Source organism: Medicago truncatula, chromosome 4 (genome assembly GCF_003473485.1).
Source record: "Medicago truncatula cultivar Jemalong A17 chromosome 4, MtrunA17r5.0-ANR, whole genome shotgun sequence".
Lineage (NCBI taxonomy): Eukaryota > Viridiplantae > Streptophyta > Magnoliopsida > Fabales > Fabaceae > Medicago > Medicago truncatula.
Window position 1 is genome coordinate 32626907 of NC_053045.1, and position 23249 is coordinate 32650155.

General features: G+C 30.7%; 4 protein-coding genes across 5 annotated transcripts; all 4 read right to left on the reverse strand.

Annotated features, from left to right (window-relative positions):
• Positions 1–916: 916 nt before the first annotated feature.
• LOC11417459 (E3 ubiquitin-protein ligase BIG BROTHER) lies at positions 917–6020 on the reverse strand. 2 transcript variants are annotated; one of them, XM_003606734.4, is made up of 9 exons: positions 5859–6019; positions 5029–5151; positions 4765–4917; positions 4355–4586; positions 3498–3535; positions 3314–3358; positions 2576–2703; positions 1413–1521; positions 917–1306 (listed from the first exon to the last, which is right to left on the reverse strand). In XM_003606734.4, exons 3-9 carry the CDS (start codon positions 4903–4905, stop codon positions 1253–1255), a joined length of 747 nt encoding a protein of 248 aa, XP_003606782.2. In that variant the 5' UTR covers positions 4906–4917; positions 5029–5151; positions 5859–6019; the 3' UTR covers positions 917–1252. The 2 variants fall into 2 exon arrangements, with proteins under 2 accessions (XP_003606782.2, XP_024638722.1); XM_024782954.2 differs by lacking the exon at positions 5029–5151 and having other exon boundaries at positions 5859–6020.
• Positions 6021–13581: 7561 nt separating this feature from the next.
• On the reverse strand, positions 13582–14284 carry LOC25492584 (copper transporter 6). Its single transcript, XM_013600747.3, has one exon. The coding sequence runs from the start codon at positions 14097–14099 to the stop codon at positions 13674–13676; it is 426 nt and encodes a 141-aa protein (XP_013456201.1). The 5' UTR covers positions 14100–14284; the 3' UTR covers positions 13582–13673.
• A 1574-nt stretch (positions 14285–15858) lies between these two features.
• Positions 15859–16592, reverse strand: LOC11427657 (copper transporter 6). Its single transcript, XM_003606733.4, has one exon. It carries the CDS (start codon positions 16511–16513, stop codon positions 16052–16054), a length of 462 nt encoding a protein of 153 aa, XP_003606781.2. The 5' UTR covers positions 16514–16592; the 3' UTR covers positions 15859–16051.
• Positions 16593–17705: 1113 nt separating this feature from the next.
• LOC11422037 (zinc transporter ZTP29) lies at positions 17706–22776 on the reverse strand. The gene is made up of 12 exons (XM_024781508.2): positions 22649–22776; positions 20977–21035; positions 20530–20622; positions 20338–20424; positions 20164–20242; positions 20010–20065; positions 19838–19894; positions 19610–19650; positions 19184–19251; positions 18851–18907; positions 18648–18765; positions 17706–17998 (listed from the first exon to the last, which is right to left on the reverse strand). The coding sequence occupies exons 1-12, from the start codon at positions 22710–22712 to the stop codon at positions 17953–17955; spliced, it is 825 nt and encodes a 274-aa protein (XP_024637276.1). The 5' UTR covers positions 22713–22776; the 3' UTR covers positions 17706–17952.
• Between the last annotated feature and the right edge of the window lie 473 nt (positions 22777–23249).

A 23249-nucleotide genomic window follows, 5' to 3' on the forward strand; every position in this document is an offset into this window, starting at 1 on the left:
ATTTTATCCATAAAAAAAAAAAAAATCTGATTTTATCTTTTAAAATAAATTGTTCATTTTAGATTCGACAAATCTTACAAGTAGGTGCATAATTAAATAAGAAAGAATTAGTAAAACTAAACTAAATAAAATAAGAATTAGTCCAACAACTGAATTATATCCTTAAAAAAAAAAAAAAAAAACTGAATTATAATGAAGTGTGCACGAGTAGTTATGACTTGGTTTACAGAAACAAGGGTAAGTTGACTCCCGCGTTTGAAAGCTCATCATAAATTATTGAAATTCAAAAATGCCAAGTCTATTTAAAAATAATGCAAAAGTCTAAGATATGTAGATGAATAGCCAAATGTTTCTAAAAGTGTTTAGAAACATAAAATTAGGTCTAAAAACATGGATTATGATGTGACCCTTAAACTTTTAGTCTATATGCTTTTAAATTTTTGTTATCTAGACATTGACCTTGCTAAAAACATAAAATTATAATGTGACCCTTAAACTTTTTAGTTTAGAAAGTGACCATTGTTATTTATTTTGATATTAATTTATACAAAACCATAAAAAGAATACGTTGTAGTTTTTTTTTTTTTATTGAACACTTATATTTGTACACCCTAATTTTCTTATATTTATTCAACACCTTGGTTTCTCTTTATTTATCTCTTTCTATCACATCACTAATGTATCACATATATCACTACACTTTCTTTACAAATTTGCAATTTGGACATTGTAAATGACACCGAAAATAAAAGGGAAAAGAGACTAGACATTATATTTAATTTAAGATGATTGATATAAGCTTTTAGATGAGTAGAGTAAACTTGCTCAAACCAATTTTAACCCCTCTCCCTTAGCAGGCTAATTCGGAGAGGAGAAAACAGATATTCTACGATCTAGTTTAACGTAAATTCTATAGTACATAAAAAAAATTGTGTTTCGTATTCCAGACTCTCCAACACAAAGACTGTATCAGAATCTGGTGATAATAAGTACGAGAAATCGTAACATACTGTAAAACTAAAATAAAAACAAACCATAATCAAGCCTCTCAAACACAACCATCAAGCATGTCCATGTTCGGTCCATAATCTTTATAAAACTTTTGAGGTCTACTCTCTTTGTATTACAACTAAACCCAACGAAATTGTTTATCTTACTACGAGAAACGAATAAATGTATTTCTATAAAGTAAAAAAAAAAAACCCAACCTTCAAACAGAGAAACATATGCAGGTTATACATTCCCTGGTCCTTTATTTTTGTTTTGATTTGTCGGCAAATACTTCTGTATAACATATAGGGCAAGCCTGAAACAACAACCCCAGTACACAATAAAAACATATTTTTCAGCAAATAGTAAAATAAGCATCAAAAGCACTTATTGATTTTGTGATAGAATGGTAAATATCTTGCCTTATTAATGGTAAGCCATTTGTTCCCACAACTAGCATGATAGAGATGTTTGCATGGCAAAGTAATCCTCTTGTCCCCTCTTTTATATTCCATCTGGCAAATCACGCATCTAAACAATAGGATGATTCAGATCAGCTCATTACAGCAAAGAGGATGCAAGATGCAAGTAATCGCCCTTTCCATGAATAAAACAATGGATGCAAGAAGGACTCAAGGTCTGATTCTAAGGGGCACAAAAGATATATTACATATACCCGAGTTTTAGGCGTTATACCCATCTAGACCATTTCAAGTTCCAGAATATACTTGAATAAGATGATAAAAGAGACAAAACCATAAAGGCATAAACTTATCAATATACAATAGAGGATGTAATAGACTGTAGGACAGCAGTTTCAATTGATGGTAATATTACAACAACAATCAAGCTTTATCCACTAGGTGGAGTTGGCTACAAGAGTCAAACGACCTCATAATGCTCTATCATATCTCATATTTGTATCCAAACCACTAAAATTAACTAAGCATTTATAATTCATAAGAATATACCTCTATTACACCATTAATCAATACAATACAATACAAGGGGACACAGTAGTAATTTAGCAACGAAAAAAAGGCATATATAGCTGACAAAATTAACCGAAAGAATGGGCCTGATAGCAGCAAGACATAACCTGATAGGCCTAATGCAATAGAAGGGGATGTCTTATTGGGCTTTAGTTGTAACAAGCCCAAGGGGAAGGAGGGCGGAATTGTGGGTAGTTATTAGGCAGTTATGATAATATTGTAATAAAGGTTTATGGGACTAAGTGGTGGTATTCAGTTTTATGTTTTTCTTAATAACTACGCTAGTGGAGACAGAGAGAAGTTAGTCTCTTTCCTATGAGGAGGCTTGGCCCTGGTTGTATGAAGTGTATTTTGATTTCAGAGTTAATGCCATTCCATTTTCTCCTAATTCTGTAACTCTGACTGAGAAGAAAACAGAACAGTGATAACAACTGGCCAGCCTATAACACACAGTAGAGTTGACGAAGAACGAAAAACAGAAACAAGGATTTTGAATGGTAGACACATGAAATATAAAATCGATATATTACGTGAATATGGAAAAAGAAAAGTAATGAAGTAAAATACGTAGTCCAAAAAACTCCAAATATTACCTCTCATTCCGTGACTTCTTCCTAAAGAAGAACCCACACTTGAACTTTGAAACTGGAAGCAAGGAGATCTGTTCTTGGGTGAGACCACGGCTTTGAGTTCCAACAGCCTCCCCTAATTCAAGTAATTCCTGAAATAAATAATACGATATTAATATCGGAAAAAGGCAAAAGAATCAACTCTTATAGAGATGTACACATAACTATAATATTTTTAGATCACACTACCAATGTCCACACATTCAATTGAAAAACAAAAGTGCATCCATGAGACAATTTTATAACATATATGTTTTTGTATTAACTTTGCTTTTCTTGTAAACAACTAACAAACAAACTGGTAGTAAAAGCAACATTACGGATTATACCAATTGTAATTAAAATAAGTAATACAATAATCAAGATCATGAGGACATATAATGAGCTGTAAGAGTTTTATGAAATGATTTGGGCGAACAATAGTTTCCTGGAATAACTATTGTCATACAGAATAACGTGTACAAGTAGAATGGAGAGTAAAGAACAAGACAACGAATGGCATAAAATGAAATAAAGGAGTTAGCAAAGTATAATCAAATAACCATAAGATTGACTACATATAATGTAGCTAGAAGATTTATTTTTAAATTTTTTTTATCCTAGAAGAATAACTATAAAGAAATCAAATATAAAGTGGTTGTACTTTGAGGAAGTACTACATAGTGCTTAGAAAGAGAAGGACTCTATGATTTTCAATCTAACCTCATAGGTCATGTTGTCGGGATCAATATTGTCTTGCCAAATGACCTGCAGATCATAGAAAAGTTGCTTTGATAATCATATATTGTGCTTCTCAATGATAAATAGCTAAAGGTAACTTTACAAACTTATTAGATTTTCATAGAATTTAACCATTCCATGCACAAGGAGACTTGAAGGAAATTACCTGAGAATCATTGGAATTACTATGATGTCTTCGTGGACCTGCAAGAAGAAAGAAAATTGTTTAAATTGTGGTCGAACAGTTTACATGTTCTGTGAAAAATCTCAGAAAATATCAAATGAAATTCGGCAAAGGAGGGTTTTAACATATATCAATGAAGAGGCAATAACAAAATCTACAATCTTTCTCTCTGAAACTAAAAAGAGTCCGGTGAACAATGTATCAACAGATGATCTGAGTCAATCTTTTAAATACAATTACAAATGATACTTCATACAAAATTTCAGCAATATTTCCTTCTTGCCAAATAGACAGTATAAAGATTATTGAAGACGTGCAGAGAGAAGCTGAAAATTAAATAAGTTGTCTAAAATCAAGAGAGACACACATGGTCTAGTTTCACAAAGATCAACTAAATTATGACAAACCATAGGTATACTGATATCACAAAGATCAGCAAGTACGCTTATCACAAAGATCAACTAAAACACTCAATATGATGCTATTGGCATGAGTATACTGATATCAGCAAGTACGCTTATTCGCCATGAACCACGAAGCTGAAGTCTGAAAAATACTTGAGTAGATCAACAAATGCACCTGACTCTCCATTAACAGTTTCTCAAACATTTTGATGCTCACAAAGGAATCAAGAAACTTCTTTGCCAAAAGTGTAGCAGGGTAAGAAGAGATGCACTTCTTAGTAACTTAAGCATGCCCAAAAAATGCATCTTCTCACTCCAAATATTACTAAATTACTGTTAAGTACTTATAATGTGCATTTGGAACAAACCATTTGGCTAATCCAAGGCACTGTAATACTTAGGAAAATAATCTTAAAATTAAATTCAAGAACGTACATTCAAAAGAATTGTCTTGTGTATCGGTGTTTCCATCTTCTCCCCATTCCGGGCTTACAACCAGAGTCGGTTCACTTATCGTTGAAGAATTTTCTGAAGGCCTCCTATACTCATCCACAAGTGGTTCATGATGATTTACCTCATAACCATGATTGTAGCGGTAGTATGAAGTATTCTCAGGTTCCGATAACCCAAACTTGTAAAAGTTTGAATTTGCAGGGTACTGACTCTCCTGCACATAGAATTAAAATTTTATTATTTTCTTGATTATACAAATCTTTCTATCACCTTACACTCAAATCAAAAGACCAGTGTTTCCAACAGATCTACGTTAAAAAAACATGAAAATACCATCAGATCAAAGCATAAAATATCTTCAACAGAGTATATACAACAATCTCTTCACGCACCTGAGCATGTGATGCGCCGGAAAAAATAAAGTTAACATGCTCGTAGGTGAGGCCTTCAAAATATTCAATAAAGCTTCCTGCTGTATTATAGGGATAGCTGACGTTATTGTAATGAACTTCCATGTGCGGATTCCAACTCATTTTGAATCTTCTCTGCGAATAAGTAATATGCAAGGTGAATTCACAACAAATTACAAAAATCAACGCAGAAACAAAGGAAACACACAAAAATATTAAAGTGTAAACACATATATCAATACATACATATATAAATATACAAACTATTCTTTAATCTTCACAGATTCACTAAGGTAGATTCATCAACAAAAATTGCAGGAATTAACTCTGGAACCATCCGCCACGGATCATTCAGACAATCATGTAAACCTGCAAAAAAACGAAATTCACAATCATGTTGTGAATTGTACATATTGAATATTGTCAATATATTCAATTTTTTAGGATGAATGAAAGATAATTATGTTGTGAAACAAAATGCGTTGATTCAACCAATACTATTTCAATTTCTATTAAATTAAATAAATGCATTCAAAAAGTGGTAACAATCCAAAATGCCTAATCTAACACTTCACATAAAAAAATAAAAAAAAATAAAAATTGCTATGAACAAAAATCATTCTTAGCATATTAATAAATCAACACGATTATGTCCAAATATGTTTCTAATTAACTGATCAAAAAATTGAACCATAATAAGATCACATAAAAGTTAAAAAAAAAAAAAAATTAGAGATCTCTAACGAAGAATCATATACACTGTCATTGCATCTGAATCTACAATTTAATTTTATCATAAAATAAAAATTCATTCAAACAACACAATGACAGTGTATTTCTCGTCATAAACATTTCATCAAAAGGGAATCACATAATCAAAACTATCAATTTACAAAAATCACCGTCCCCGGAAAATGTACCGATCAAAATTGGATGTATCTGGTTTATAATTTAAGCCAGATACATCGGTATCAGTATCAGTTATTCAATGAATCTAAAAAGTAAATTGTTTCAAAACGAAGTATAATGTGATGAAGAAGGTTGGAGAGATAATGGAAATGAAGGAACTGACTGACCTAGTTAGAAGAATGAGTGAAAATGGTGAAATGGATTTGTTAGCACTCTTCGTTTTGTAACTTATTATTCGCTCTCTCTCTCTCTCACTGCTTTTAGGAACTTTGGTGAAGCTGGTTTCACCAACACGCCAACTCTTTTGGATAGAGATAGACCATCATCACTGCATCGCACCTTTTTTATTTTTTTCTTTCCATTTGTTGCGGATTTTGTTTTTTTCTTTCATGTGAAACGAATTAACCGTGAACTCTACTTTCTTTTACTGGTTTACTAAAAAATTAAATTATTATTTTTGAAGAACTAAAAATTAAATTATTGTTGGAATAATAATAAGGTTTTTCATTTTTGGAAACAATAAAATAAATAAGGTAATAATAAGATTTTCTTTTATTTAAAATATTTTTAATGAGATCTTGTTTATCATCAAACTGAATTTTATGGTTTGATTTTACTTACCTTTGTTCAATAAATCTTTCTTACGGTTCGTATTTTCTTTTTTTCACCTCAAATAGGAGGTGAACGACTAATCGTGAACTCTAATTTCTTTTATTCTTTTTTAAAATTGAAAATTTTAATAAGGTGACTTTTTGTATGCTTTTCTCAGATTTTAATGTATCTCCACCGGCCACCCATGATTTTGAGAAACTATAAATACTAGCTTTTGGTCAATCACTAAATTTTAGAAAGTGAAATTTTTTGTTGTTGTTTGACGATAGAGTGATAAGCATCAAGAACACTCGAACACGTAAAGACGACATGTCATATTTGAGCTTGGATAATTATAAAAATGGTCAGTCCAACAACTTTTTATTTTGTCAGTTGAACTAGATTTATTTAAAAAAAATACTTGGATTTATTCCTTTGTTAGTATTCTATAATAATATAACATGGATTTAAATTGATAAATCTTTCATTTAAATTGAAACATAATGAGAGAGAAATAATGTTTGTTTTTTAGGAATTATATTAAAGGAAATTAAAGTCAAATTAAGGTAATTTTCTTTTAAGGAAAATTAAGGTAATTTTTGTTTACTAAATATAGGAGACATGGATGTGAAATGGTTGAGTTATTGACAAGGACAACAACATAGGTAGTTGGCCCATGTTTAGAAAAGGAATGGCGTGATTGTTGAGTGTTGTTGAAAAGGGGTGACCAAACCAAACGCATCCCATGAAGTTGGTACATCAGTTATGGTTTGTTGATAGGATTCAACCTCCAACAAAATGTACATGCACACATGGTTTCTGTTTTTCACAAAATACACAATAATTTTGCTCTACCCTCTAATCTTACAATGCCAAGCCATGGCTAATAAAACAGGCTCACATTGTCTCAAATTGACACATTTAAAATATTTCTTTATCATTTTTGAAATATTAATTAGTTTTCTTATTAATATTTTTTAATTGTTATATTACAACTCACATAATTATTCAATTAATTAAGATAATTTAGGAAATGAAACTCCTTTTGTTATAGAAATTAATCCATTAATAGTCAGCATTTACATGGGTTGAGGGAAAGTTGTGCCCAATACTATTAAGTTGAGGGCACGTTGTCTGTCTAAGTGTCACGTATCGAAACCCTTTGTCAATTTAGTAAAAAAAAAAAAACATGTTAAGCATTTATCTTATTTTAATTTTGCAATTGAGATCAACAAAGTCAACTTGAGTGTCAATTTAGAATAGCAATTCAGTATATCGTTGAATTAGACTAAGCAAATCACATTTTAATTTGATTCACTACTCTTTTTCCTTAGCAATACTATTGCAAACAAATATACCTATCGAGAGGAAACAAAAGAAAAAGACTGTCAACCATGTGAAAGCATCAGGCATAACATGATTGAGAAGCAAATGATACAAAAACCTGGCGTGCAAGTGAAGTGAGGGACGAAAAGTGTCATTATAATTATTATTATAATGATAATTATAAACCCTTCACATTCTTTTTGTCCACAATGTTAAAAAAAAACACTCACTCTGCACCAAAACCAATTAACTCAATATTCACTATTTAGTTGCAATAAAATGAGAGGCCTCGTGATGTCGTTTTCAGACATGGTATATCACATGTCAAACCACATTAAAAAAAACGGCCTCATCACATGAATCCACGTCAGTAGCTAGTGGTTATTTTTAGGATATGTTCCTTATTTATCTTACTTTTTTTTTCCAATGATATATTTGTAGATTTTTTATTTTTTTTACATGAAAAAGAGCTTTCATTAAACTATGTTTGGCATCAATCGAAAGCCTAAACTATTGCAATATAAGTTGGTGATTCTTCAATCCACACACAATTAACATTTTGAGTTACAAACTTTGCTAAACCGTGAGTTGCTTAATTTGCTTACTTCTTATATGTATGTATCAATTCTAATGAATTAAAATTGGACACCAACCTATCATATAAATCACATCACTTTCTTTATCTCTTTCTCTATTAAGGTGAAGTATAAATATTGAATCCATGAAATATTTTCTTAAAAGGTTTCAATGCACTTGTCTTCTTATACTAGTAAAACTGCAATATTGTTCCCCTATTTCTAATCGCACAATTTTGTTCCCCATTTTAAAAATGTTGACCATTTCAAGATTTTGCCCATCCAATTTGATGATATGAAAATATATTAGATGACTCGAAATGAAAACGAATGTTCTAATAGTTAAGAGTCTTAAAAAAAAGGGATGTTAACTTGAGTCCTAACCATACATACAACGCGAAAAGAATATCATTTAAAATAATACAATTGAATGAACAATTTATCATCATATCATTAAATTAGATAGTCAAATAATCTTAGAGCGTTGATGGTTGTGACAACAATAATCAACAATGCGTGTGTATATAGTTACACACCAATTTTTGGGTTTGTATTAGGTGTCTTATATGAATTTAATACATACATAATGGAGACCATAATAATAGTTCAACACCATCTGATTGAAGAGTACGGTCAGCATTTATATTCTACTCATGATCATATGATTTATGATTGGTGAAGAAAATGTTGATCTTCTATATTTCATTGCAAACATAATTTATATTCCTTTCCAATATTTTATGCGCTGTCAAAAAAGTATATTTCTTTCTATGCATGTTAATCATGTGCCACTGCTTCATATCAATCAAATTCGGAACAATCAGCAATCTGAAATTATTTAATTTAATTTTGGCTAAATTGCATTTTTAATCCCTTAATTATTTAGGTAGTATTGTTTTGGTTCTTTAATTAAAATTCGATTTATTTTGGTCTCTTAACTTCTCTCTGTTACACATCTTGGTCCTTTTCCGTTAGTTTTAATTCAAAAACGTTAGATTTTCTTTATCCTCTTCTCCTTTTTTTCATCTTCATATCATCTCCATCAACTTTCAACAACAAGAATTTCAGAAAAATTCAAGAAGAAAATGAAGAAAAACTAACGTTTTTGAATTAAAACTAATGGAAATGACCAAAATGTGTAACGGAGAGAAGTTAAGGGACCAAAATAAATCGAATTTTAATTAAAGGACTAAAACGATATTACCTAAATAGTTAAGGGACCAAAAATGTAATTTAACCTTTAATTTTTATGCCTTATAATTTTCAACTTGTATGCAACACATAACATAATGATTTGGCACCTCAAATATTTGTCACGTGTCTCTTCTTTCTTAATCATGTATCTTCTAACCTAACCAATGATATCGAGCTGAAATATTTTTATCAGTGGTATAAATTTTGGAAAGATTGAAGAGACCTAATTCTCGAACATTTTGGAAGGAAGAGATTTAAGACTTTCGAATTTATTAAGTTTATTTTGTAATAGTACTATTAGTTTGTCTTTTAGCACGAATTTTGTATCAGTTTGTTTGTTCAATATGAAACTAATTAAAAATAGGATCTTGTTAACAAGTGCCTTAAGGTTATTGTTTAAGGAATCCAAAAAAAATAATTATATCTTTAAAATATATGTCAAATACTTATTAAAGTTATAACCGTACAATTTTTAATACAAAAGTTGATATTTTTAGATGCTTAAACAATACTTGTAGAACACTTATTAACATTTTTCTTAAAAATATGTGTAAAAAACTAAAGATAACCAAGTGTGATCAATAATGTAAAAGTGTTTTTTGAGATTATTCTCATCTCACATATATAGGAACACTCTGATTTTTTCCCCTCAAAGTATGTGTTCTCTAACCAATTTCATTTTCTTAAAATCACTATAGTGCAAATAAATTAATATTCAATTCTAAGTCTATGTGAGTTTCTCTCAAAAAAAAAGTCTATGTGAGTTGAAAGGGATCATAACTTAGATAGGTTGAAACATATCACAAATACCATCGAGCAACACAACAAGAAAACCCTAATGATGTTCTTTAATAGTGGCAGCGAGAGACTGTTTGACATTCTTAACTTGCAGTAAAATTTAGGAAAACTATAATCAATTCCAGATTGAATTGATTCAATTGGATTGATTTTGGAGTAAGTACTGTTCTTCTACTTGAGAAATTAGGTTTTCTTCTCTAGCTTTGGTTGAGATGCAACGTTGTCGAGCATTTTGGGCAAGGACTTGAAATCGTTGCGTTAGGTCATGAAATTTGGTCCAAAAATGTGTTATTAATCGATGCCAGCATAGGAGGAAGCGGATAATAATAAGAGAAACATGGTGTCAAGATAGTTGGTAGAATTTAGCTAATTTAATTTTGACTAAATTCAATACACATCTTAAATTCTCTCTAAACATATAAGTTGTACTCCCTCTGTCCCTTAATACTTGACCCATTTGAAATTTTTTTTAATTTTGACCTAACTGACTTTGACTGTATTTTTCAACTAATATACAAAGATAAATAACATCATATAAGATGTCGTTAGATTCGTCTCGATGAGTATTTTCAAAATATCAAATTTTCATAATTTTTCCTAATATATTATTCAAGATATTTAAGCTCAAAGTTATGTATTGACATGCGTAATAAGGTCAACTATGTCAAGTATTAAGGGACGGAGGGAGTATTATATTTTATTCCTCTAAAATAAGATTGTGTTGGTCCTCGAGTTTAACGCAGTTAGTATGACAATACCTAATCTATGTAGGAGGTTGATGTTCAAACCTCAAATACCAAACTTATTAAGTTTAAAGATGATTTTTTTTTTTTTTACAATTTAAAGATGAATTTCTAACTATTAAGTTATTTAATAAATAAAACTTGTCTTGTGCTTATTTCATTTGATTTGGTTTCAATGTGTCTCGGTTTTATGGAAAGAACGGAATGATAGGTTATTTCAGAATCGTCAAAGTTCTATATCACTATTGTTAGATAAAGTAAAATCAAATACCTTATGGTGGTTGAAAGCCAGCAACATAATCTTTATTTTTGGTACACATAGTTGGTGGTCGAGCCCGCTTCTATGTATGGACATTGACTATCTTTGATGTAATTTTGACAGGGTTGTAATCTTTTTGTGATTGTTTTGGCACGTCTTGTGCTTCAACAATCACAGTGTTCATAGTAATATATTCCATTTTTGTTTCTTAAAAAAAAAAAAAACTTGTCAAAAAAAAGTTATTTAATAAATAAAAATTGATTTTTTTTTTTAAAATTGTCAAATAAGATTGTATGTGTCACACTCACACATGTGGAACTGTGGCTGGTGGAATCTGCCTTGCTTCTAATACGAAAAAGGAAAAGATAGATAGGTTTTAGTATGTCCCACCAAAAAATTAATCCCTCCACAAATAGCTAAAATCAAAGGAAGAAAATACTTTTAGCTTAGAATAGAAAGATGAAAATATCATTTCCCCATGTTTCGTCTCTTGTTCTATACGTGAATTGAAATGATATATTGTAAGATTATATTGCCCCTCCAATTCTACATTTGTTTATTAAAATTATTAGTTTTTTTATACAAAATTTGTTTTATTTTTTAAAGATATTACAAGTTAGATTTTTAAAACCAAAACTAGTTTTTTTTGTCGAATCAAAATTAGTTTTCAAAATAGATTTTAGTTGAATATTATTTCAATAATGATTAAATTTTAAAAAAAATTATTTTTTTTATTTTTGATTTTATCCTAAATTTTGACCAAATACTATTTTTAAACTTTTTTAAAGAACGTTTCTAAATTATTTAATTTTTATTCTTTTTGTAGCATCTCATTTTCACTTTGAGAAACTTATGTTATTCCACATGTTACTTCATCTTCTCTCACTTTTTATACGGTCAAACAAGAAAAGGGATAAAAAAATTATCTTCTTTTCCTTTTAATTACCTTCTATTATTTTACTCTTCTTTTGATTTCTTTTCTTCTGTTTTCGTTCCTTTCTTTTTTTTTCCCTGCCAAAAAAATGTATATAGTACATTGAGCAGGTTATCTAAATGGGACCAATTCAGAATCCACCGATTAATGTCACCTACCTTGGATCTCTCTCTTGTACTTCAACCCAATGATTTTGTTTTTCATATTGTGCGACAGTGTGTGCATTCTTGTCCTATACTTTTCTTCGCTGCGATTTTTAATGATAGTACTTCTTTTTCTTTATACCTGGCTTTTCTCCAATTTTCATAACCATTTTCATACAATCTATCATAAAGATTATCAAGAGTTGAGTCTAATGAAAGAACAATATGACGAAAGGAACTTTGAATATCAACTAAAAGAAGTACTCACTTGTTGGGTTTGACACCACTTCAAAGAGATTCTTATCCACAAAATTAAGATAGTCGAGTTGGATGAAGATTTTTTTTGGTAAAAAGTTGGATGAAGATTTTAATTACACATGCATGAGAGAGAGAGGAGAAAGAGGAGAGAGAGAGCAAATAGTTGGATTGACTTATGACCAATTCCGACTTTAATGATACATAAGTGGAGTCCAAAATGAACATTAAAATGTTTACATGAGCTAGTAAACTAAACACCATATTATGGAACTTGAAAATGAATACTATTTTCATCCTTTTTTCCAAAATAGAAGATCAAATTGTCAAGACCAAGGAGGATGAGTATTCAAAATTTCAAAGGAGTTCTTATTATATTCTTTTTTTTAAAAATATACCCAATTCTTATTAAATGCATCCACTTATATGAAAAATAAATGAGTTTTTAGGTAGCAAAAGTAAAAGGACAAAATGAATTTTAACAATTTCATAGTGTTGGTGTTGATTGGAAATATACATGTTAAAAAAAATTCCATATTATTTAGAGTCATAAAGGAAGAGGAAGACCAATACTATATTATATATAGGGTGTATCAAATGAGAGGAGTATTTATGATCAGAGATGAGGGGATTGATTAATCACCATTAGATTAGAATCAATAGTTGGAATTTAATTAATCAATAAAAAGTGCATGCACTCTATATATATAAGCACTAATTCTTCGATGCTAAAGTCAGTATGAGAGTAAAGGGTGGGAGATTTTGAGATAGAAAGAGTGTCTAGCTGATATAACGGTCAAAGGTCGCTTTTATAAGCAAGTATTTATATTATTATTTTTTGTAATAAAAAAATATTATTTATTTCAATAATAAAGTGTTATAAATATCATAATATAAAAGCTATGAAAACTTGATCAAAAAAAAGTCATGAAAAAAGTCAGACTTTATTTTTAAATAAATTTATCTGTTCTTTAAGTAAAAAAGACTCTTATATGTACAATTATTTTTCAATTTTAATTCAAATTAAAAAATATACCACATTGATAAAAACAGTATTTTATTTTTGTTCAACTTTAAAAGCGACTTTTTATGTTAGTCTTTATTACATAAAATGCCTCAATTTATTGTTCGCTTTAGGCCTAGTAATATGTTGTGTCGACTCTCTCAAAGTGCCACATAGTGATGTGGTTCTTTAAAAGCACGGCTACATACGAAGAATCCAAGAGCATGACCAAGTACAACAACCAAGAACACTCCACCATTGAAAGACATGAGTGCCAACATGATCAAATAAGCCAATCCAACCCTAAGGACATGCAAAAGCGTCTGAACTAGTCCGGCCACCATACGGTTCGAACCAGGTTTGAACGGTGTGTAGGAGAGTAACTCCATGAGCATGGAAGCGATGAAAATCATGAACAATGCCATTACATACTTACTGGTATTACCCGCAGGCCAATTGTTAAAGAGAATCAACGAATCCTTACCCCAGAAGAATGTCATGTGTATCATGCCCTGCATCTTAAGGCTCATCATCATGGTACTATTGTTAGAGGATGATGATTTTGGTGCCATTGACATCTCATCCATGCTACTGTGAATAATGAGTTTAAATATATGGTTTGAATGAGAATATATAGTGTTGAAATGAGAAGGGTTTGTGATGATTTTCTTTTCATTTTCTGTGAAGGAGTGTACTAGTGTTAGTACAATATTGGCTTAATAAGGGATTAAGTGCATTGTACTTCATTATAATTTTTTTGAAGGATTTATTTTATTTTTATAAATAAATATTTTTCTAAGGAATTTTATAAATATTGTATTGCAACTCTTACTTTTTTTTGGTACAATGTTTTGCTAAGAGGTGTGTTATTTGAACAACTATTTGAGTGATAATTTTTGTGACAACCACTAATTTACAAAGAAAAATAGATAGTGACACGGAAACCAAAATAATAGAGAGAGAAAGTAAAAAAATAATGTGAGTATGAGAGATAAAGTTGTCACATAGATTGTCACAAAATGGTTGTCAAAATATCATTTCTCTTTTGCTAAAGCTCTATATAGTTCAACTCTTACTTTTTTTTTTAGGGATATAGTACAACCCTTACTAAGATTAAACTATAAACAATATTTAAGAGTGGGAATAAAACAGATCGACCAACAAAAACTTATGCCCTAGCCTACAACAAATATATGCATGCTAGATTAATATATTTTTTTAATACACACTGGCAAGACTATTTCAGAAGCTTTTTTTTTTTTGAGAGCAAGCATTTTTTTTTTGAAGGGGACTTTTTTAGAAGCATAGTTAGTTAATAATGTCATGCTACATGCCATTAACGGAGTCTTTTTTTTTTTATGTGGTAGTCGCGGGTTTAAATTCGGGCCTTTCATATATTATGTTTTGTCCTTATTAACTAAGCTAAGCTCATCCATTAAGGGAGTCTAAAACCGATGTCTAGCTTACTTAAATAAATATAAATAAAATAGTGTGTTAAAACTGTCATTATATTAAATTTTTGTAAAAGTTAATTTAAATAGAATGTAATTGAAAATAAGGTTATCTAAGAGGTCATGTGAAATCTCAAAATAAAACTTAATTTCATTCTTATTAATCTATTTAAAGATATATTATATTATTTTATTTAAATACGTTAACATAAAATAAGATTTTAATTAGGCTAATTAATAACAATTAATGTCAAATAAAGCCTAAAATTAAACTAAAAAAAAAAAAAAAGATAATGTCAAACCCAAAAATATAAGTCTATACTCTATAACGGGTAATAGACTAGAGTGGCTTGAGTCTTTCAAAGTTTAGTTTTGCTACCATATTTCCACCTTAATTGTGATTGGCAGTGATTCAAATTTGCTCTTAGTTTTTGCTGAGGCAGTAGCTACACTAATTAAAAAAAAATATAATACCTTAAACAAAATAGCAATAACGACATTAGGAATATTTCATGCTATGGGATGATTAAGTGATATGCAGTTTGACAACGTGGACTTTCTATTTGATTCCAAGATGACGATAGATGTCTTCTTCAATCCACATGTAGCTCTTACGGAGTTTGGCAATATCATCTCAACCTAAAGGAATTTATTTGCTTCTCATTTTACAAACTCTTAGACGGAGTTTTACAGGCACATACAAATGTGGTTGCTCACACCCTTATTGGAGCAGCTACATTATCGGTTAGTCTCACCACTTATTTTGATATTCCCTCTTGTATTGATACTCTTATTTTTAATGAAATACTATAACCAACTTTCTTTAAAAAAAAAAAAAAAGGTCTAGTCATATTTTTTTCACATAAAGTTTGTATACAATGAGTTTGGCACACAGTATACGAAATGATAATAACATATTCATCAACACATATTAATGAACATGAATAAAGTGCATATATACATGCATCTGAATTTTAAGCAATTTCATCACCTGGAATTTGGACACTACAAAGTAAACACACTGAAGACATGAATTACAAATTAGTAAATAATTTGTAATTAATACAAATAAGTAAAAATAAAAATAATTAACAAGATAACGGAGGAAGATCGAAATTCTCATCTTGATGTGGTTTTTTGAAAGCACGGCTACGAAAGAAGAACCCAACAGCATGACCAAGCACAGCAACCAAGAACACTCCACCATTGAAAGACATGAGAGCCAACATAACCAAATAAGCTAGGCCAACCCTAAGGACATGCAGAAGGGTCTGAACTAGACCGGCCACAATAGGGTTTGAACCGGGTTTAATGAACCGGGTGCTTGAGAGAAACTCGATGAGTATGGACATGGCGAAAACAAGGATCAAGGCCAATACATACTTACCAGAATTACCAGCAGGCCAGTTATCAAAGAGAATCAATGCATCTTTACCCCAGAAAAATGTCATGTGCATCATGTCATGCATCTGACCCATCATCATAGTGTCATTGGTAGATGATGATGACTTTGGTGCCATTGCCATTCCATGATCCATGTCATGATCCATGCTGTATTGGTTTCTTTTTCCAAAACCTGTGTTATTCCGTGGCTATATATTTGGCTGTTTTGGTTAGGAATATTGAGTTTATTATATAGGGTTGAAATGATAAGGGTTTGAGATTAATCTTTTTATTTTTAGGTTAAGTGTGACGTGGTGTAGTACATCATTGGCTATAATAAAGGAAATAAGTCGTATTGTACTGCAATACTACAAGTCAAACAAACAAAAAAAGTCGTATTGTACTGCACTATGTTTTTTTTTTTTAATTATGAATAAATATTTTTTTAATTATGAATAAATAGGGCTTAAACTCTAACCAAGAACAATAAGCAAAAGACTAAATACTTATAGGAAGTGAAAGAGTTCCTATCGGTCAACAAGGGAAACAAAACTACAACTAAGATGTATCCCACTAAATAGGGTCAATTATATGGATTAAGCGGTGTCCGTAATTCTCCATTTTAGATCATATATTTATCAAACTCATTAATCTTTTGATCTATTTTAATATTTTATCTTAGTACTTGTTTGGTTTCACCTTGGAGCACCACAAATATGAGTTAAATAATGCCAAACCCAACTTTAGTGATAGATAATTCACATGTTTAGCTATGTATAATTCAAAGCAAGTCATGGCATTCAAATCGATTCACAGTGAAGCTAACATGAGTAGCATTTGTGTGGATTGAGAATCATTTCCAAGATTTCAGATACATGGTACTTTATTTATACTTTTGTCCTCTAAAAACTCTTTTTATATACATTTTAAATAAAATTGAAACCCATTTTGATAATTTTACCATAATAATATATCCAAACATAAATTAAGTTATTTTAAACTTACTTTTAATCAAAATCAATTCTCTCAAAATTCATTCTATAATACTGAATTATTCCTACCGCAAAACCAAACAGACGTGAATTGTTGTTCATCATCATCCTCATCAGTCATAGTTTCTTCTCCAGTAAATATTAGCAATTATTCTTTTGTTGTACGCAATCCAATTTTACCCCATTGTTAATAGGGATAACGATTATAAAGCGACCAAAACTAATAAACTTCAAAGAAATTATTGCTCCACTTTGTAGATTTGTTAATAAAAAATGCCATGTTTCCACTATAAGGAGTTGCACTTATTAAATACTAATAAATAAATAAATTTATACAAATTGTGAAATTTATAAAGAAACCGAACTGCAATAGTTTTTTTTTTTTTTTTTCCTATTCCTTGTACATTTTATGAAATGGGGCCATAGGTGAAACATATCCTACATTCCTATGCAATATCCTCTACTGATAGTTGCACAATATTATCATTGCAAGTTTTCCAGTCTCATTCTGAAGGCATCTTGCTGCAGAAGACAGGCTGTGATTGAAGTATATGGAATACTTTCATTCAGAAAAGATATATATTCTGAATTTCCTCTACAGGTTGCACACCAAACTATAAGCCAGTGTCCTCTGGCAAGCTTAGACGTAGAAAATACAGGCTGCACATCAAGCAATAGTAAATTAGTTTTTAAGACCATAGGTTGATTAGAATTTTAGATATAGATGTTACTAATTAGTAAATTTAATTAGTTGCAATACATTTTTGTTTCTTCCATTTGCACCAATCAATATTCATAGTTTCATACAATTACTTAAATACAGTACATCTAAAATGTTCAAACCACTTTTAAAGATAAAGTAAATAATCTCAACTAATAATAAATAAAATTACGGTTAGAAATCATGGTTGCGCCTAACACAATCCCACAAAACTGGCTTCTGAGGTGAGGATTGCCCATACTTATAGGTCATCTTTTGTCCCATAAGGGATTCTTTAACACACCCTCTTACGACTAGCCCTATTGGGTTTGGTTCCTATAGATGGTGGGTGACCTGATAGCGGAAGTCTGATAGCAGATGGTCCAATAGATCTTAGAGGAGGCTCTGATATCATGTTAGAAATCGTGATTGGGCCTAACACAACCCTACAAACCGGCTTGTGAGGTGAGGATTGCCCCCACTTATAGGCCATCTTTTGTCCGATGTGAGACTTTTAACAATTACTAGTAACATGCAAAATCTAAGAGTACTAGCATTGCTTCTAAGATGGATTTTTATAAATTGGCAAAAGATTTAATGATTTGTCACCTTGCAGACATGAAAGCCATCCCACAGAAGACAGCCTTAACAGATTTTTTCTCTCCAGCATACTCAAAAGCCAATGGCAGCATTTCATGAAGGGTCAAAAAAGCCATAACACCACCAACTGTAATTATAACAGAATAATCAACAAATATACATTGCAAAACAAAGTGCCAAAAAATAAAATAAAATTATTGAGCAATGCAAACCTGATGCCAACAAACCCTCAAGAATCTCAGGATTTAGACTGGTAGGGAATAGACAGGCTACATAAAAAGAAAGAGAAATCATCTCAGTAACTTCAACTTTACCATCTTATACATATTCAAGGTCATCAAAATATTTATGTAAAGTTGAGAAGAATAAGTGCATATTTGTAACAATGGTATGTTCGAGAAAATCATGTGACAATGTAACAACAACTATACTTTGAAGCTTCAACAAAATCACGAAATAACTTTGTCATTGTATTTTTGTTAATCTCTCCGTCAAACCAAAGATGCGTTAATATGGTACAAAGCAGCAAAAGCAGAGGATATTACCTACAATAATAACCCCTAGGGGCTCAGCCAAGCCAGAAAGAGATGCCAATTTGAATGCTTGCCATTTACTATGACACATCACAGAAATAAAATAAAAAAAGTTACAACTCGAGTAATATAATTGGCAAATCTTATAAAAAAATATCGTATTTTCAAGAATTTGATAGCATATATATTAGCATTGTAAAAAAAATTTACACCGATTTCTGATAAGAAGTCGTCAATTTTCTATGTCACACTATCAATTTCGAAAATGAAGTGATGTGCAAAAATAATGGATTCTCGTGAATATCAATGTAAAACCGTTTTAAGTACGTACCCTTTAATTTCTTTTTAATAATACAAATCCAAATAATGAAAAAATTTATGATTTCATTCTATTATACCAAAATAAAAGCAACAAAAAAAGCTGATTAAGGTTCTTACCTCTCTGTAGCAAAATAAACAGGAAGTGCTACAGCAACACCCTGTAAAGCCGAGAAAACATTACAAATTTTATCTGAAACTAAAAATGTGCAATTAAAACAAAGTTAAATTAAAATACAAAGACATGGCATCAAATTTTATAAAGATCTATGATTTTCCCTCATTGATTATAACACCAAATAAAATTACAGTCTCATGTCTAAACTGCTTCGGTTTCAAAATTTATACCTCAGGGATATTGTGCAGAGCAATTGCCAATGCAAGGTTAAGACCAACACGAAGACCCTATTAAAAAAAAAACGTGACACATTCATCAAATTGATGTAACAACATAAACATTAGTTACATGTAATGTAACCACCTTAATTATTTATTTATTTTTGACAGAAGAAGTATATACCTTCATGGATCCAAGATACACTGCCATTCCTTCTGGAAAATTATGTAAACTTATACCTAGGAAAAAACCAAATTGAAAATTTTAAATTGAACCTTAAAGAAATTAATACTGAATCAAGTAAATTCCTCCACCCTTTGATGGAAAGTACTCATACCTATGGCTGTAATAATTCCACTGAATAAAACCTGACGGCGACGTTTTTTCATCGTGTTCTTGTTTTCTTCCCTACCAACCTTGATATTTTCAAGCATGTCACAAAATTATTTATCACAATTAATATCTACATTACATACCAAATAATAGCAAAGAAAATTAAGTTAATTAAAACCTGTTTGCTCTTCTTATCAGGAGGAGGTGCTGTTGGTTCTGGTATAAAGTTGGCAACAATTGCAAAGAATATGACACCAGAAAAAAACTAGATGAAGAAGAAAATAAAACAACATTGTTAGAATAAACATGAGAGAACAATGTAGAGTACTAGAATTATGTTGAAGGAGTAAAGAGAAGAGAAAGGCTTTACCCAAAGGTTGCCTCTGAGGAAGCCTAGTGTGTTTATGGCATTATGAGCAAGATCAAAAAATGATATGCTCAGCATTAAACCAGCAGCAAAACCCTTTATTTCACATTTCACAAAAGGTGAAGTTAGAAAAGATTAAAAATGAACCTATGCAACCACAAGACAGATAAAATTGATAAAATATTTGGTTTGAATTATTAAAGATTTTGTGCCTGTGAAGCATGAACAGACATGGACACTGAACACGACATGGACACTGAACACGACACGGACACCGACATAATTTTAAAAAATGACGTAATCAGGTGTAATTAAAGGTGTCGTGTCAGGGTCGATGTTGGACACCGACATCGGAACACACCTAACCCGAAGAGTGTCGATGCTTCATAGTCTCGTGTCATATTAGTATAAGACTTTTACTAGAGTAGATGGATAGAAGGCTGCGACCACCTGTAATAGTCCAAGCATCTTCAAACTTGGAGCTTGACTCATAATTACAAAAAGTGCACCTGTTACATATTGAGAAACTTTAGCTCAACTATAGCTATATATAAAACTCAATCAACTATATCATTTGAACATCAAAATGTAGATAATGTACACCCAATCAACTGCTTCTCTTACTTTTTATCTTCTACAACTTAGGTATTTAAAAAATATACACAAAAATAAATAAATCGCCGTATTGGACGTTGGCATTTTGATGTCGAAAGTATTTCTCAAACTTAGCATAGTCGACCGTACATAGTCCAACACTTGAAAAATGGTTAAAACTTTGATGACAATCTACATCAATTTTTAAAAAAGTTCAAAGTACTTCATGTTCTTACCGCCAATGCAATCACCTAATTGATGTTGATTTACAAATAAAAAAGAGACGATAGTCCGCATTTTATTAAACTTACAAAAATAATCATATTTTAAAAATGATTATTTTGGTCCCTCAATTATCATATTTGTTGAATTATATTGTTGAAAATTCGGGTTACGGTATGGTTAGAAAATGCTCTCTCATTCTGATTCAGGAACGAATCAAGTCATGATTCCCGATCCATTCGATTTGTAACTCCCGAACCAAACATAACCGGAGTAGAGGGTTGTTCGGGTCCTAACTTCCGACTACTCTATTCCGGGAGTTAGGAACCAAAGCCAAAGGATGCAATTTTGGAATTTTGAAGTGTTTGTGAGCAATCCAAGGGGCCTAGTGAGCAATTTTTTTCTCTAAGAGATTCAAAATTGGGATAATAAATCACATTTTTTAAGCAAAAACACCATTTTATATGGATAAAATCTATCCTTCAAAAAAATATATGGATAAAATCAAGTTCAAACTAAAATTGTAACAAATATGATAATTGAATGTCCAAAAAGTTCAATTTAAAAAGGAGGATATTTTTATGAGCATGATCAAATTTGATTATCAAAAGTGCAATGAAGTCTATTTGTTTTCATTGGATCATTATCTTAGTCGTAAGTGTATGTAATATCTAAGTCTTCTACTTACCTAACAATATTGATCGTTGTTATAGTATAAAATGATTATCAAATATTAATCCACCATAAATTACGAAACACTTCTCCACAGTGGCCTAAATTTGGATGTTCCCTTCCTCATTTTTTAACGGTTAGATTTCTCCAAATCTACTTCCCTTTTCAACATGTCATTTCCCCTATTACATTTTACTGTATATGCTTGTTATTTTTTTTCCTACATTTTTTATTCATGTAAATATAATTCTTTATTTGTTTTCACTTACATATATAAATTGTTTCTTGTCGCTTAAGTTATAAGGGTTGTCGCCAAATATGGTCTTAGTATCCTAAGTCCTTAGTTGTTTTTATCTTTCCTCTTGGCTTTGTGGCCTGTTAATTCGTAACAAAATAAGAGAATTTCTACAATGTTTTAAGTTATATATTCTAAAAGGTGTAAAAATACATTAAAAATATTATCCAACATCCTACGACATTTTAGATTATATAATCTGAAAAAGTATGTATAAAGGTTGGAAAAATAAACACTTAAAAATAAACTGATACTAATTTGCATGCCCCATTGGCCATTACCAATATTAATGTGAGTGAATACTTTTTTTTTTTTTAAGCAAGAAAAAAATACACGTACCAATTGAAGTGCTTAAACCACCAATGGATGAAAGGGCGATACCCAGCAAGAATTGAGAATCCATGAGGATGAGAATGCAAGGGAAAAATCGAAATGAATTTGATTATGGAACTATGCTTGGATCCATCATTCACAACATGTGTGTATATATATATACAGTTTTTCATTCACGGTTATTATTATTTTAATGTAAGACCACGATGGGAGGAAAGGTTAGGGAATTTGAATATCCCACAGTGAAACATGGATACATTAAAGAAAGAGATGAATTGTGTCATTGGTCCACGAAAAGAACTTTTTTCTCCACTTTCTCGTGTCACCTTCGGTTCTTCTCAACCTCAATCTCACACTTACCTTGCACTTCAATTTTATTTGTTGGAATCTTAAAAATCTAGTGGTGAAACTTATACATTTTTTTTGTCTGAGATTAAGTGGTAATTCATTAAAATTAAACTCACACATAATTGTGAGATTTCGGGTTCGAACACGGGTCACAACGTCCGGTCTTACAATTTCAGCATTTGTCAGAATATCGAGAAATAAGAAATTACGAGTTAGAATGTGTGTTACAACATATCAGATGTTTCTGCAATTACGAGTT

Bases quoted from the DNA above. Each gene is read 5' to 3' on its own strand.
- LOC11417459 (XM_024782954.2), bottom strand. From the start codon at position 4,905: ATGAGTTGGAATCCGCACATGGAAGTTCATTACAATAACGTCAGCTAT. The intron at 2,704-3,313 runs GTTAGATTGAAA...TATTTATTTCAG, and splicing joins CCGACAACATGACCTATGAG to GAATTACTTGAATTAGGGGA. The intron at 1,522-2,575 runs GTAATATTTGGA...CCTATTGTTTAG, and splicing joins AAGAAGTCACGGAATGAGAG to ATGCGTGATTTGCCAGATGG.
- LOC25492584 (XM_013600747.3), bottom strand. From the start codon at position 14,099: ATGGATGAGATGTCAATGGCACCAAAATCATCATCCTCTAACAATAGT.
- LOC11427657 (XM_003606733.4), bottom strand. From the start codon at position 16,513: ATGGATCATGACATGGATCATGGAATGGCAATGGCACCAAAGTCATCA.
- LOC11422037 (XM_024781508.2), bottom strand. From the start codon at position 22,712: ATGGATTCTCAATTCTTGCTGGGTATCGCCCTTTCATCCATTGGTGGT. The intron at 21,036-22,648 runs GTACGTGTATTT...AATATGTAACAG, and splicing joins TGGTTTAAGCACTTCAATTG to GTGCACTTTTTGTAATTATG. The intron at 19,895-20,009 runs GTATATACTTCT...TTTTTTTAATAG, and splicing joins TGTATCTTGGATCCATGAAG to GGTCTTCGTGTTGGTCTTAA.